Raw genomic sequence first — 13,999 nt, 5'->3', positions numbered from 1 at the left:
GTGAGGTGGGGGCCTGTAAACTAAGCCGAAGCGGGATGAGGTGGTGCTGAAAACGAGCCTGTATGCGGCGGGGGCCGCGCGACCACAGCTGTGTAGCCGAGAGGTGAAGTTGGCACAGGTGGCGGGTAGCCGGCAGTCAAGAGAGGAGATGGCACAGAAGGGCACGTGTAAGAGGCCGGAACTGCAGGGAGGGCATCGCAAATTTCAGTGCGTATGGCCTGCTGCAGTGTCGAAGGCAGGCTTGCGGTGGATGCGTCACTATGAGGCACTAGGGAGAGCTGTCGGGCGACTTCCTCTCTGATAAATTCTTTAATATAATTAGAAAGGGTCCCTTGGTGAACGTTGCAGTTTGCGACTGCGACGGTTGATATTGAATCTTGTGATGGGACTTTCTGCCCGGCGATGCAACGCTGACGGAGCAATTCGTCGATGCTCTGGCAAAGGCTTACGAGGACTACTGCAGTGGTCGGGCTTTTTGCCAGCAACATCTGGAACAAGCCATCCTCGATGCCTTTGAGAATTTGACGGATCTTCTCTTTTTCAGGCATGGATGGGTTGACGCCTGCAGAGGTCGAGCACATCCTCAATATAACTGGGAAACGTCTCTCCAGGCTGCTGTGCTCGGTGGCGTAGACGCTGGTCAGCGCGGAGCTTGCGGACCTCTGGTCGGCCAAACGCTTCGGTGACAAGGGTCTTGAAGGTGGACCAGTTGGCGATGGCGGTTTCGCAGTTGGTGAACCAAAGCTTAGCGACGTCAGTCAAGTAAAAGATAACGTAGCTAAGCTTAGAATAGTCTTCCCACTTGTTACTGGCGCTTACGCATTCGTACAAGAAGAGCCAGTCTTCGAAGTCTTGCTCACCACTGCCGCTGAAGATGGGCGGGTCCCGTTGACGGGTAGCGCCGAGGCAGGGAGACTGGGCAGCCGGTGGGTGCTGGCTGAGCTGGAGTGGACTGATTGATGACGGCGTCAGTCATCTTGTGCAATGGTCTTTGGGCTAAGTTGCGAGAGCGGAGCTTTAGGTCTGCTAGGGGATCTCAGCATCCTCCACCAAATGAAATGAGGTTTATTGAATCAGAGAAGTCGCAAGCAGGTCGCAACGGAAAAGAGCCGTACAGCAAGGCTGGAAAAGGCGGCACAGGTTCTCGCAAAAAACAGAGAGCAGGCTTTTTGTCCTCTTCCGAAGGCGCATACGCGTTGATGCATATGCTCCACTACAATTAATACTTTGACATTCTTAGTTGCCTGCATTCTACAAGCACTAGGAAAGTTTTGGTCAGTAACACTGAAGTACTGGAGTGTCCTTGCAAAGGGCCAACGACCTAATGTACCAAGTTTCAGAAGGGATTGTTTCGTCAACTGGCTTCTAAACACTTCTAAACACTTCTAAATCCACATCGTGCTGACATTCGTGTGCAGAGGTTGCTCACCCAATGCCTAGAAATCAAAGTTAGCCTAATTATCTGTTCTATCAGCAACCTATTATGGCGACTTTACCCACAATCCAGTTGTCAGAAAAATTATTTGTCAAGTCTAAATTCACGTCAAATTTATGTTCCTTTAAGGTGCGATCAAAACAGAGAGAGCAAACGTAGCAGAGAAACAAAGTTCTCACCATCAATGAGTGCCAAATCCCCCAGTTCACTCTTCTCATAAATTCAACGCACTGTACAGTGTATGCCCTGCGGCCAACAGGTGAAGCATAGCTGGAGTGATGCAGTGGGATGGTGAAACACTCACATGGAACACTCCTGCCAGCCGGCGCTGCACTTTTCGAAGAAGGTTGGCGCAATAGGCTGCCAGCCTTTTTGATCATGGTAGTCTGGGCAGAGGGAGCCTGAACACACAAAAGCAGCCACTGCCTAAATTAGACAGACAGTAAAGTAAAACAATCAATGTGCTTAGATTGACAAATGAGTCATTAGTTTCATCATCATATGTTCATTATTAGAGGAGGAAAAGTCAGTTTCATGTTTAAATTTCACGCCGCACTTGAAGTCATGAATTTGAGAGGGCGATGCACTTCATTTTTACCATTTAAGAACTACCTATGAACCAGTAGACACTGTCAAAATTCATAATGTGACTGCTTTTAGCGCAGAAATATCAAGCTGGTGTAGCCACCCAGCGTTTCTTTTCGCACATAATTTTGGCGTACTAACCGTCTTATCGTGGTAAAAGTAATAATGAGAACTAATAAACAATGAAGCTACAAAAGTGTGGGGAACATTATAAGCGTTAACTGTCATGCAAATGTCAAGAAAAAGAAGTGCATGAAAAGATAACTTTCCGCCGGCAGAAATCAAATCTGCAACCTTCGAATAACGCGTCCGATGCCCTACCTACTTAGCTACAGAGGCGGTTATTCCCTCCGTTTACTTTGAAGGGTAGACGTCTGCATCTAAATGTGGGAGTGTCACTCAGTGTCATCCGTAGCAATTGAGGTGAGTGTGAAACACACTTTTTGCCTGTTGGCATCACATAGCATGCGATCTTCGCTATCAATGAAGAAAAAAAGTGGTAATTGCAGGGCTCATTTATATTTGTTAGACGCAATATTAATGAGAACTAAAAGACGATGTCAAGGAAAGGCGCCGTAGCACAGTTGGTCGAGCGTCACACACTTTTTTCGAAGGCTGCAGGCTCGGTCCCTACAAGTGCCAAGTTACATTTTTATCCACTTTTCTTTCTTCACAATTACATTACAATCACTTCTAGTAACATCCCCTATACTTTCCTAGGCATCATTGTTTGTTGGCTCTCATTAGTAGTGTCTAGCAAAAAAGCCGAGCCCATAAATTTGCGTTTGTTTCCTTCGCATAAAGTGTTTTTGGTATTGTGTAAATCGCAATTTAGCAATATGCAAGAAGTTCTTTTTTTTTTTAGTGTCCCTTTAACTGCAGTCATGAGGTTTGACCGCACCAATATATGTAGTAGCCAGCACAGCAGCACAAAGAGGTGTTTTTTGTCCAAGTGAGATTCTGAAATTAGAATTCTGATCTCCTCTCCTCCTGTCCCTTGGAGACGCACTTCCATGAAGCCCTTGTTGAGGAAACATTCAATGTTTCAGCCAGGAACTTATCCACGGCTAAAATGTGTCGTGGTACTTCTTTCGAGCATGCACTTAATTAAAAAGCAATACGAGTGCCAAACGCATTTATGTCAATAAATTGTTTGCAAACTCTTTAGGAGCATAACTTCAATATCTCCATATGCATTACCGAGCAATCATGCGACAGCAAAACGACCAAGTGTACCAAAGCTGCACCACATGTCACGCTCCCCCTTGCAGCCCACTCCACTTTTGAATCATCAGATTGCGTGCAACTATTCTACGGCACCATTTCTAAAAATTCTCGCAGTTGCGTGTTCATTGTAGACTTGTGCACGACAGCAACACCATACTTAATTTGAACCTCTGGGTGGTTTAGGGGATGAGTTATAATAAGATGGCCTCACGAAATCAGTGGAACTGTTAGCGATTAACTTTTTTCATTCAATAACCCCAGGATCCAGTTGCAAGTTAAGCGCCGTGTGTCTCTCTTCTTTCCGGTGTCTCGTAGTGAAGCCCTGCTGTATATTTTTATCATGAAACGTCACCAACTCGCCCAATCTGCTTATCTTGTTCAATAACCCCGACTGTCGGTTCCAAGAAAGAGGGTCAGACGGCACACAAACAGTCCAACAGTGACCAGCAGGGCTTTCACTAAGGCCTCTTTGAGCTGCCTAATATCACCCATCTGATTTCCCAAATATAGAATGCATTATTTTCCATTGAATTTTGACATCCATAAATTCTGGTCAACTGCCAAATCATTGAACTACACTCAAACCTCGTTATAACGTAATGGGATATAATGAAATAATGAATATAACAAAGTAAATGAAATTTCCCTTGAAAGCTCCATTAAGAACCATGCATTTTAAACCTCGTTTGAAGTAAAATTGACCGGTAAATGAATATAACGAACTAAGTTAGTGAATCAAATTGTCTATCTAAAGAAAAACCGACCGTAGTGTGTTAAGTATATCGTTTTCAGCGGGGTTGGACGCTCGTTTGGTGCGGCTCTTTCAAAATTACCGCGCCGACCTTACAGCCATGCCACGCACAGCCGAGAGAGTAGTCTTCCTCACACAGCCAGCGGAGAGGATTGAGGAAGCGTTCAGCGGGTCACATGACCGAGAAACAGCACCATGGTGCAAAGCAATTTCCGCTGCTACCCTCTCCATCGAAAAAAAGAGGACTCTCTGCGACAGCTTTCTTTTCCTTTTTCCCCTCGCTGTCCACGCGCGGCCTTGAAAGGAGAAGGGTCTCTACGTGCAAAGACGGAAAAGGGAGAAGCGTCGCACACGTACTGCACCGTGCTCCCAACCGGGCTGCAGAAATTAGGAGCCTTCTTCCAACCACTACCAGATCGGCATTTAAGAGAGCAAACAATCAGCCACAGTCTTTTTTTTTCCTTTTCTTATTTTTCTTCTTTCGAGCAGCGTTGAGAGGTGCCGCCGCGGGATTGGGCATGGTGCTGAAAGCATTTTTGGAGCGCGGTATGTTTAAAATAATCATTGCAAGTGCTTGCGCGTTCGAATTACAGGGCGTTGTCACCCATTGGAATACACATAGCTTTGACGGGATCTCATCGTGAGTTGGATTAACCAAAAGTTTGAATTAAGGGTGTTTGAATTAACGAGATTTGACAGTGTTTATTTTCCACAGCACGCGTGGTCGCGTAGCGGTACATTGGGCCGCAAGGCGGTTTTCTATTTTGCATGCTTTTAAGTGTGCGCCCATCTGAGCATACATTGCCACAAACTGTTATGATCGATATAACGAAATAATTGTGGCTCCCCTTGAACTTTATTATGACGAGGTGCAAGTGTATATTCTCTAGCAGACACACTCCATGTTTCACAACACGATACTATTTCAAGGAAAAAATTGTAGTGCTAAGCAACACACCGACAGACACAACACTGGTGCCACGTTTCTGTCTGTGTTGTTTCGCACGTTTTTTTTGTTTGTTTTTTTCCAGAAGTGATGAACCCCCAAGAAAACAATTTGCCAAGTCCCAGTTCAAGCCATTCTTTTTCCGACTGTGCAGCCTTGTTTAGCCACAGAAATCCTGGCACAAACCTAATAAAAAAAATGAGCACCTGTATTCACAGTGCTCCAAATTCAAAACTTCCTATTCAATTATTGAGAACTGTGAAAGAGTGCAACTTTATACAGAGCACATCTTGCTGTTTATTCCCTTGAGAGAAAGCTTACTCAAGGGGAAATGGAGGGCAAAATTAACTAAAATGCAATTTTTCAGTTTTCATAGCATGGTAATTCAGCATTACCGACAAGTGCTTCCACAAAATGATGCGTTTTTATGCACAGTGGAAAGGATTTAAAAACTACCCCAAACACATCCAATCACTTATCTGCACTATGGCAACTCAAACTTTTTATGGAGTTTTCTCCAAACAGTACTTTTCATCAGAAAACAAACATTTTCTCTGTAACCAATGAGGTTATCAAGTGCAAACTTTTGGGATTCTTTTTGAATAGCATGCACCCATTCTGAAGCAAGATGATAGTGTTGCCACCAGAATTGTATTTTTGCCAAAATGTTTCTCCAAGAAAAAAGTCACAAAGTTCAGGTCAATCAAGCACCTAAGTTTATAACTGAGGAATGGCGAAGCTTACAATTATTATTTTGCCTCAGATGAATACTCTAGGCACATGTAATAATTGGAAGAGATTTTACCATTTTACATGCAGAATATTTTTCACAAATGTTTTAAAAAAAGAAAAAGTAAATCTATATATTTTTATTACTTATAGAATGGCTTTGTAATTTCTTGCCAAATTCACAAGACATCTAGTAAGAGCTGTCGTGAAGCAACTAGCAAAATTTTGTGAAGTTTACTTGAAAATATTTAGTAGCAGTTGCACACCTGTCTTTGCTGTCCATCCTCCCTTGAAGAAGTCGTCGTCCGAGCAAGGTGAAAAAACGCATCTAGACACTGCTACTATTAGCTCAGCCAAATCCAGGAATCGCGCACAGCAAGCAGCATGAAATTTCTATTTTCTCAGGCAACAGTTCTGTTCAAGAGATTTCCGTTAACTGAGTGTCTTGTATTTACTACAGGGAACACAGGTGATTGTGCGAGCAGCAATGCATGGTGCTCCAGCCAGCATGGCATGGAAATAATGGGCAGTACACGCATTTATTTAATCTTGATTGTTCAAGCTCTGTTTGCCTCAAAGTGGCCTGAAGCGGCTTTATAACAAGACAAAGTTCAGTAGTTCTAAATCACCACCTTTTCAGGCTCACTGATTTAAATTTTGTCACTCAGCTCTTAACGATCCATCCCTTTATCCGAAACAAACTCCACAATACAACAAAGCCACTAGTACACTTGACCCGCAAGCACTAGGTGAATCCGTGCACTACCCAGCATTCCCATACTGGCTGAACAATTCCAGCACCTGAGTTCCCTCTAGGTAATCGTAGGAGACTATGTTTAAAAATAGCTTCCCCTTGAAATCGGCAAAACAATTCCACTTGCCTGCTTTGCTGCCCTTTCCACAGGTTCTGGGATGGCAAATGTGGTCTCGGCTACAGCTACAGCCATGGATGAGCCATCCGATGCTGCTGCGCCAGCAGCCAGGGATTCCGTTGCAACAACAAATGAGTCCACGATACCTGGCAATGATTCGAGTGGAGTGCCTGAAGAAAACCCAATGCCCTTTATAGGAGTCCTTTGGGCCACAAGGAGCATGGCACGCAGACTAGCTAAAAGATTCTTTCAAGTGTCGTCATCTTGAGCTTTACCACCTAGCACTCATATCAACCAAACAAGGTAAGCTCGTAAGCATGAAAAAAATGGCTGGTTTAGTGTATTGCACATTTTACTCCATAGTTTCTTTCATGTTTTGACATTAATAACCAAAAAAACAATCATTAGTTAGTCAAATACAATGACATCAATTAATCCAAGAAGAGACTACGCATATACGCAGTACAGTGCTGGTCTATAAAATCAGTAATAAGCAGGGAGCAATGAACTGTAGGCAAAGTTTGCCACCACCTCACTTCTTTGCCTACTGAAAGACAAAGGCCTGTGCCAGTGATCTGTTACTAGAGACCTTCATAGTGAATTCTGACAAAAGAGCGAGAATTGAATAGTGTGCCAGAAGCAAAGCGAATCTAATATTGAACAGCAGAGTTCGTAATTAAACAGAAAATTATGTTTCTGCCCTGTCATTCAAAACATCATTCTTCTATGTATGCAAACTGTGGCATCAAGCGGCATCCTAGAAAGGCAGTCTGCTTCCGCGTGTTTCATTTCGCTCTTGTACGATGCCGTGAAGTTGTGCTCTTGCAGCCAGCGGGCCCAGCGTGCAAGACGGCCTGATGGATCCCGTATGTTGATAAGCCAGCACAAAGAATGATGATCCCTAACCACTTGGGAAGGACGACCGTACAGGTATGAGCTGAATCGCTGCACAGCGAAGACGAGTGCAAGACATTCTTGCTCGGTCACAGTGTAATTGCGTTCTGGCTAAGTTATTGTGCGACTGGCATATACGATCATGTGTTCCATTTGATTACATTGCTGTACCAAGACCGCACCTATGCCAATGCCGCTTGCGTCGGTGTGAACTGCAGTCGCTGTAGAAGGATTGAAGTGCCGAAGGATAGGCTGCGACGTGAGCAAGAACTTCAGTTGGTTGAAGGAAGTTTCACAATTAGGAGTCCATTCAATAATAGCACCTTGGTAGAGTAGACAGGTCAGAAGAAAGGCAACTTCATCAAATGCGGGAATAAATCGGTGAAAGTAAGACGAGAGACCCGGAAAGCTTCGAAGCTCCTTCTCTAAGCCAGGTGGTTTAAAAGCTCTAACAGACACTGTCTTATTCGGGTCGGGCCTCATGCCATCCTTGTTGATGAGGTACAACACTTTCACATCGAGAACCAAGCCAGCATTTCGAATAAATTCCAAAACCATCACAACCCGTTCATTATGCTCGCTGAAAGTACACCGGAAGATCACAACATCGCCAAGATAACACATACAGATATTCAACTTTAGGCCACGCAGAATGGTGTCCATGAACCTTTAAGATGTAGCAGTCACGTTACATAGACCAAAGGGCATCACGTTAAATGCATATAGTCTGCCCGGGGTAACAAAAGCAGTCTTTTCTTTGTCCATCAGATGCACAGCTGTTTGCCAGTAGCCCGAGCGTAAGTCTATGGACAAAAAGTAAGATGCTGAATGGAGGCAGTCTAGAGCGTCATCAATGCGTGGAAGTGGGTAGACATCTCTCTTTGTGACAGAGTTCAGACAACAATAGTCCATACACAATCTTCTGCTGCCATCCTTCTTTTTGACTAGAATCACTGGAGCTGCATTAGGACTCAAGGATTCTCGAATGACACTTTTCTGCAGCATACTGTTACGGAAATGAAGTAAAGAAAGAGGAAGGACTCAATCAGCTGAGAGGCGCGCGAGTGTGCCAATCAGCCAATGTGACTCTTGCCTGTGGCTTTTCCTCTGTAAAAGCATTGTGTACAGTAGTCACCGACCTTGTAACATATTGGTGAGAGTTGCTGGGTAACTATCAGGCAACGAAGCTCCGCAGCGGACGTCGCATCAGTTTTCCAGCCATGGCCAATGCTGAGCCCTCCGCATCAACCTCAGCGTCTCCTACGAACACGGCGTCCCAACCATACGTTTTCACGCCACTTAACGATCCTGGTACATTCTGCGAAACTCATGGCGTCGACGTTGACGACTGGTTGGCCATGTTCGAACGAGTGAGTGTGCCGAACAGATGGGATCCCACACTTCGGTGGGCTGATGTACTGTTTTACTTGAGAGGCACGGCCAAGGTATAGTACAGTACATCAGTCAACTGATGTACTTCAGTTGGCTGATGCACTTGCGAGAACCAGTCCAAACCACAACGTCCGTCCCCGCCTGAAGACATGACACGCATTGTTCGCCGCGAATTGGAAGCAATGGCGCCCTCGGCGTTCTATTCGCGCAGTACCAATACCACTCCTGTTACTGTTCCTCTTGTTCAAGCCATCATGCGCCAGGAGCTTGAAAACATCGGTGTGCATTCCGTGTACCATGTCACCGCGCCCAGTGTCAGCCAACGCCCTTTCGCGATGCTCTCCTCCAACCGACGGTTTTCTCCACGTACCCGCAACCCGGCTGAGTGGTGAACTGCAGATGACCGCCCTATATGTTTCAACTGCCACCGCGTTAGACATATTACTCATTACTGCCGCAACACATGGTCTTCAGCCCCTCGTGCAATGACCCATATGACCCGTTTCGACGGTACAGCCCGCACCTTTTCACCAGCCGAAGAGCCCAATGCTGTTGACCAATCTCGGAACACTGGGTACAGCCGCTCACCTTCATCACGTGGGCACCAGTCTCATTCGCCGCAAATACGCCGTCCATCGTCCCGTTTGTCGCAGCCACGGCGCTTCTGGTCCCCCATGGCTTCCGGCCGCATCGTCTCGGAAAACTGAGAAATGCAGTCCCCGGAGGTGGTGCAGCATTGACGACTTCCGCAGCAAATCCTCTCTCCGTTCCGACCAGACGAAGTGTAATAGACATTGAAGTAGACGGCGTACCTGTACAAGCACTTGTAGACACTGGCGCAAGCATTTCGGTCATGAGTTGAAGCCTACCCACAAGTTTAAAAGAAAGTTCTGACACCAGCGGCTGCACAAATGCTCCGTGTGACGGATGGCGACACGCCGATAGTTCTCGGTCTGTGCACTGCCCGCTTAAGTATAAAGGACCACACTGCTTCTGTCATTTTAGTCGTGATTGACCACTGCCCTTATGACGTTATCCTAGGCCTGGACTTCTTGTCGAATCCCTCTGCTCTTATCGATTGTGCTACCGGCATCCTTCAGCTAGAACTGCCTCAGATAGTCGCTGAACACCGCACTGCCCCGCCGCGCCTGTGGTCTCTTCAGGATGTGCGACTGTCACCTCAGGCAGCCACCTGCGTCATTTTGACCACACAGCCACAGGTTCCCAATGTTCAATATGTTCTCCTTCCTCTCACCCACGTCCTCATGGAGCACAACATCGCCATTCCCCATACGCTTGTGACTGTCACTGACAACTGTACCTCGCTCCCACTTCTCAATTTCAGCTTTTGCCCTCACGTGCTTCCTTGTGGCATGTTCTTGGCCAGCATATCTGATGCTGACGAATTCAAAATAGTGGCTCTCACCACCGAGATTGATTTACTTCAGTCTCCTGTAGCTAACAGCACCTGTTCTCTGCCAAATCGTTTCTCGAAAATGATTGCACCTGACCTCAATCCTGCGCAAGTCAACAACATCCATCGCCTTCTCGAGTCATATACCGACATTTTTTATTTCGACGACAGACCTCTATAGCAAACATCCAGTGTTCAGCACCGTATAAACACTGGTGAAGCCAGTACTATTTGCCGACGCCCCTATCGTGTCTCCCACACTGAACGCAGAGTTATCCAAGCGGAAGCTAACAAAATGCTCAACAAAGGTGTAATAGAACCATCAAGTAGTCCTTGGGCCTCCCCTGTCGTCCTTGTGAAGAAAAAGGACGGTACCTGGCGCTTCTGCGTTGACTATCGCCACCTCAATAAGATCACGCGAAAAGACGTACACCCGCTACTACGCATCGATGGCGCGTTAGACTGCTTGCACGGCGCTACATACTTCTCATCTATTGATCTTCGGTCCGGCTACTGGCAGATTTCTGTCAATGAGATGGACCATGAGAAGACGGCCTTCATTACACCGGATGGTTTATACCAGTTTAAGGTCATGCCTTTTGGACTATGTAACGCCCCTGCCACATTTGAACAAATGATGCACTCTCTCCTGCGTGGTTATAAGTGGTCTACTTGTCTCCGTTACCTAGACGATGTGATAGTCTTTTCGTCTACTTTCGATAGCCACTTGACCGATCTCGCTGCAATTCTCGCAGTCTTCAGAACAGCTGGGCTACAGCTGAACTCCAAGAAAAGCCAATTTGGCCGCCGTCAGATTACCATTCTGGGCCATCTTGTAAACGCTGATGGCGTCCAACCAGATCCCGAAAAGATCCGCGCCGTCCGTAGCTTTCCAGTGCCCCATTCTACATCCGATGTCCAGAGCTTGATCGGCTAATGTTCCTACTTTTGTCGTTTGGTGAAAAACTTTGCCGACATTGCCAGGCCACTCACAGGTTTGCTGAAAAAGGATACCACATTCTCATGGGGCCCTGAGCAGGCTCAAGCATTCACCGCTCTTATCGGCTACTTAACTACCCCCCATACTTGCCCACTTTAATCCTTCTGCTGCCACAGATGTTCGCACTAACGCCAGTGGCCACGGTATTGGCGCAGTTCTCACTCGGCAGACAGTGCGTAATAGCTTACGTCAGTCGCCTGCTTTCTCCTCCTGAGAAGAATTATTCCATCACCGAGAGAGAGTGTTTAGCTTTAGTTTGGGCTGTCGCCAAGTTCAGGCCATATTTATATGGTCGCATATTCTCAGTCATTACGGACCACCACACCCTCTGCTGGCTGACTTCTCTGAAGGACCCGACTGGACGTCAGGGTCGCTGGGCTCTGAGGCTCCAGGAATTTTCGTTTAGCGTCAGCTACAAGTCTGGCCGTTTGCACAAGGATGCAGACTGTCTTTCTCGTCATCCGGCAGATCCTCCTGATCACGTTGCGACTGACCTGGAGAGCAGCGTAATGGCGTTTACTGACATCGGCAATATGCGCATTGAACAACGACGGGATGAGTCGGTGCATATCATCATCGACACCATCCAATTTGACAGCCATGACGCTGAATCCCATATGTTTGTGCTGCATGACGGCATCCTCTACCGCCGCAACGTCAGCACTAAAGGCCCTGAGCTTTTGCTTGTCATTCCTCGTCATCTACGGCCTGCCATACTTGAATAACTTCATGACGCACCAACAGCGGGACACCTCGGTGTTTCACGCACATACGACCGCGTGCGACGTCGTTTTTTCTGGCCAGGACTGTACCACAGCGTGCATCAATATGTCGCCACTTGCGAACCTCTGCCAGCGCCGGAAAACACCTTCTTTGCTGCCAGCTGGATATCTTCACCCAATTGAAGTCCCCTCTGAACCATTTCATCATGTGGGACTCGACCTTCTTGGCCCTTTTCCGAAGATGACACTGGGAAATAAACGGCTCGCCGTCGCCACAGATTATGCACCCCGTTACGCGATAACAAAGGCTCTGCCAACCAGTTGCGCCACTGACGTCGCGGATTTTCTTCCTCATGATGTCATCTTACACCACGGTGCACCCCGACAGCTGCTTACAGACCGCGGCCGCTCTTGTCCAAAGTTGTCAAGGACCTCCTTCGATTGTGTGCTACAGGGCGTAAGCTATCTACCGCCTACCATCCACAAACTAATGGCCTAACTGAACGCTCACAGAGATGCTTTCGATGTATGTCTCCGAAGATGATCATGACTGGGACACCACGTTGGCCTATGTTACTTTCGCATATAATTCCTCTCGACATGGCACCACGGGATTCTCACCTTTTTATCTTTTGTATGGTCGCGACCCCATATTGCCATTTGAAACCACCTTACCTCTCAAGCCATCTGCTTCAGAGTACGCTCGCGAAGCCATTGATCGGGCTCACATGGCTCATTATGTTGCCAAGTCTCGTCTCACCAGGTCACAGGATATGCAAAAAGCCCGCTACGACCACCGGCATCGTAATATAACATTTGCTCATGGTGACCGCATGCTCCTCTGGTCATCGTGTAGGTCTCTCCGAAAAAATTTTGTCCCGATACGCAGGACCCTATTTAGTCTTGCGTCAAGTTAGCGACGTCAACTACGAGTAAGCGCCATTGCACTCCAATATGTCACCGAGTTCGTCACTTGTTGACATTGTCCATGTTTCGCGCATGAAACCCTACTTCTGTCGCACTTCTCCGGACTTGCGCCGACACGGCGCTCCTGCGCCCGGGGGTCCTGTTACGGAAATGAAGTAAAGGAAGAGGAAGGACTCAATCAGCTGAGAGGCGCGTGAGTGTGCCAATCAGCCATTGTGACTTGCCTGTGGCTTTTCCTCTGTAAAAGCATTTTGTACAGAAGTCACCAACCCTGAAACAATATCACGCACTTGTTCGTCAATTATCTTAGACGGCGACACTTGGTAGAGTTTTTGACGGATGGGCTGTGCTGTTGCAGTGTATCATATGGAGAGTCCGAGACACGAGAATCGAGGACGCAGGATCATGTAAAAAATCAAAACCGCCACGTATTTTAACAGGACGTCCAGAAGCATGTAGTATTTGTCGGCAGTAAGTGACTTGTCGATCATAGGTAAAATTTTTGAATCGGCTGAACAAGTGTTCACTGGGGTCCCACCTGGAGCATCACAGAGGGCAGCCACTGTTGTCGATGAGTATGTTTTGAACACAGGAAGCTTCAGTCCTCCTGGTAGAATCACAGACTCAGCTGACACTATGCGATGGGGCGCCAATGTGTTGTTCCTAACGCAACTGAGATGAAAAGGCTTCACCAATGCCCACCCGCCAAGTTCAAGGATGCTGAATCCGGGAGATTTCAGCAACGGGGGGGTGCAACACAAAAAAAAACAAGGATATACAAACAAAAAAAAACTTCGCGAAAAACAAAAGGGGGTGAGAGGGGGGTTTCAATCGCAATCGCCAACATCAGCGTTGCAGTCTTATCTTATATTGGCTAGGAGTGGCCGAACACACAAGGGTAGAGTTTTTCACTAAGGTGAGAGTCTCAAAGGATCAACACAACTAGCATAATCTATTTCAGTCAAAACAACTCGCGTGTGTCTTCCTGCATACCTGCCAAGTTCAAGGATTCTGTGATGTATACGTGACGTCACGCCAGCCGAAGCCGCCGTTATCACCACTGCTTCTTCTCCTTCCCTTCCCCGCAACCCCTCTCGCACAACGC

The 13,999-nt window shown here is 46.9% G+C and overlaps 1 protein-coding gene across 2 annotated transcripts in view; it reads right to left on the bottom strand.

The window, feature by feature from the left end:
* The window catches only part of LOC119163054 (uncharacterized), a 149,105-nt gene that overhangs the window by 68,548 nt on the left and 66,558 nt on the right, over positions 1 to 13,999 (bottom strand). Inside the window, exons 8-9 of one of the 2 annotated variants that reach the window (XM_037414988.2) lie at positions 6,555 to 6,715; positions 1,740 to 1,836 (exon numbers count right to left, since the gene is read on the bottom strand). In XM_037414988.2, coding sequence (XP_037270885.2) covers positions 1,740 to 1,836; positions 6,555 to 6,715 — 258 coding nt within the window. The remainder of the gene's footprint in view (positions 1 to 1,739; positions 1,837 to 6,554; positions 6,716 to 13,999) is intronic. The other variant, XM_075874304.1, reaches the window with a different exon arrangement.

The sequence above is a fragment of the Rhipicephalus microplus genome, chromosome 9 (assembly GCF_043290135.1).
Source record: "Rhipicephalus microplus isolate Deutch F79 chromosome 9, USDA_Rmic, whole genome shotgun sequence".
In the NCBI taxonomy this organism is placed as follows: Eukaryota; Metazoa; Arthropoda; class Arachnida; order Ixodida; family Ixodidae; genus Rhipicephalus; species Rhipicephalus microplus.
The sequence above is the reverse complement of the archived record's forward strand: the minus strand, read 5'-3'. Positions and strand labels throughout refer to the sequence as shown.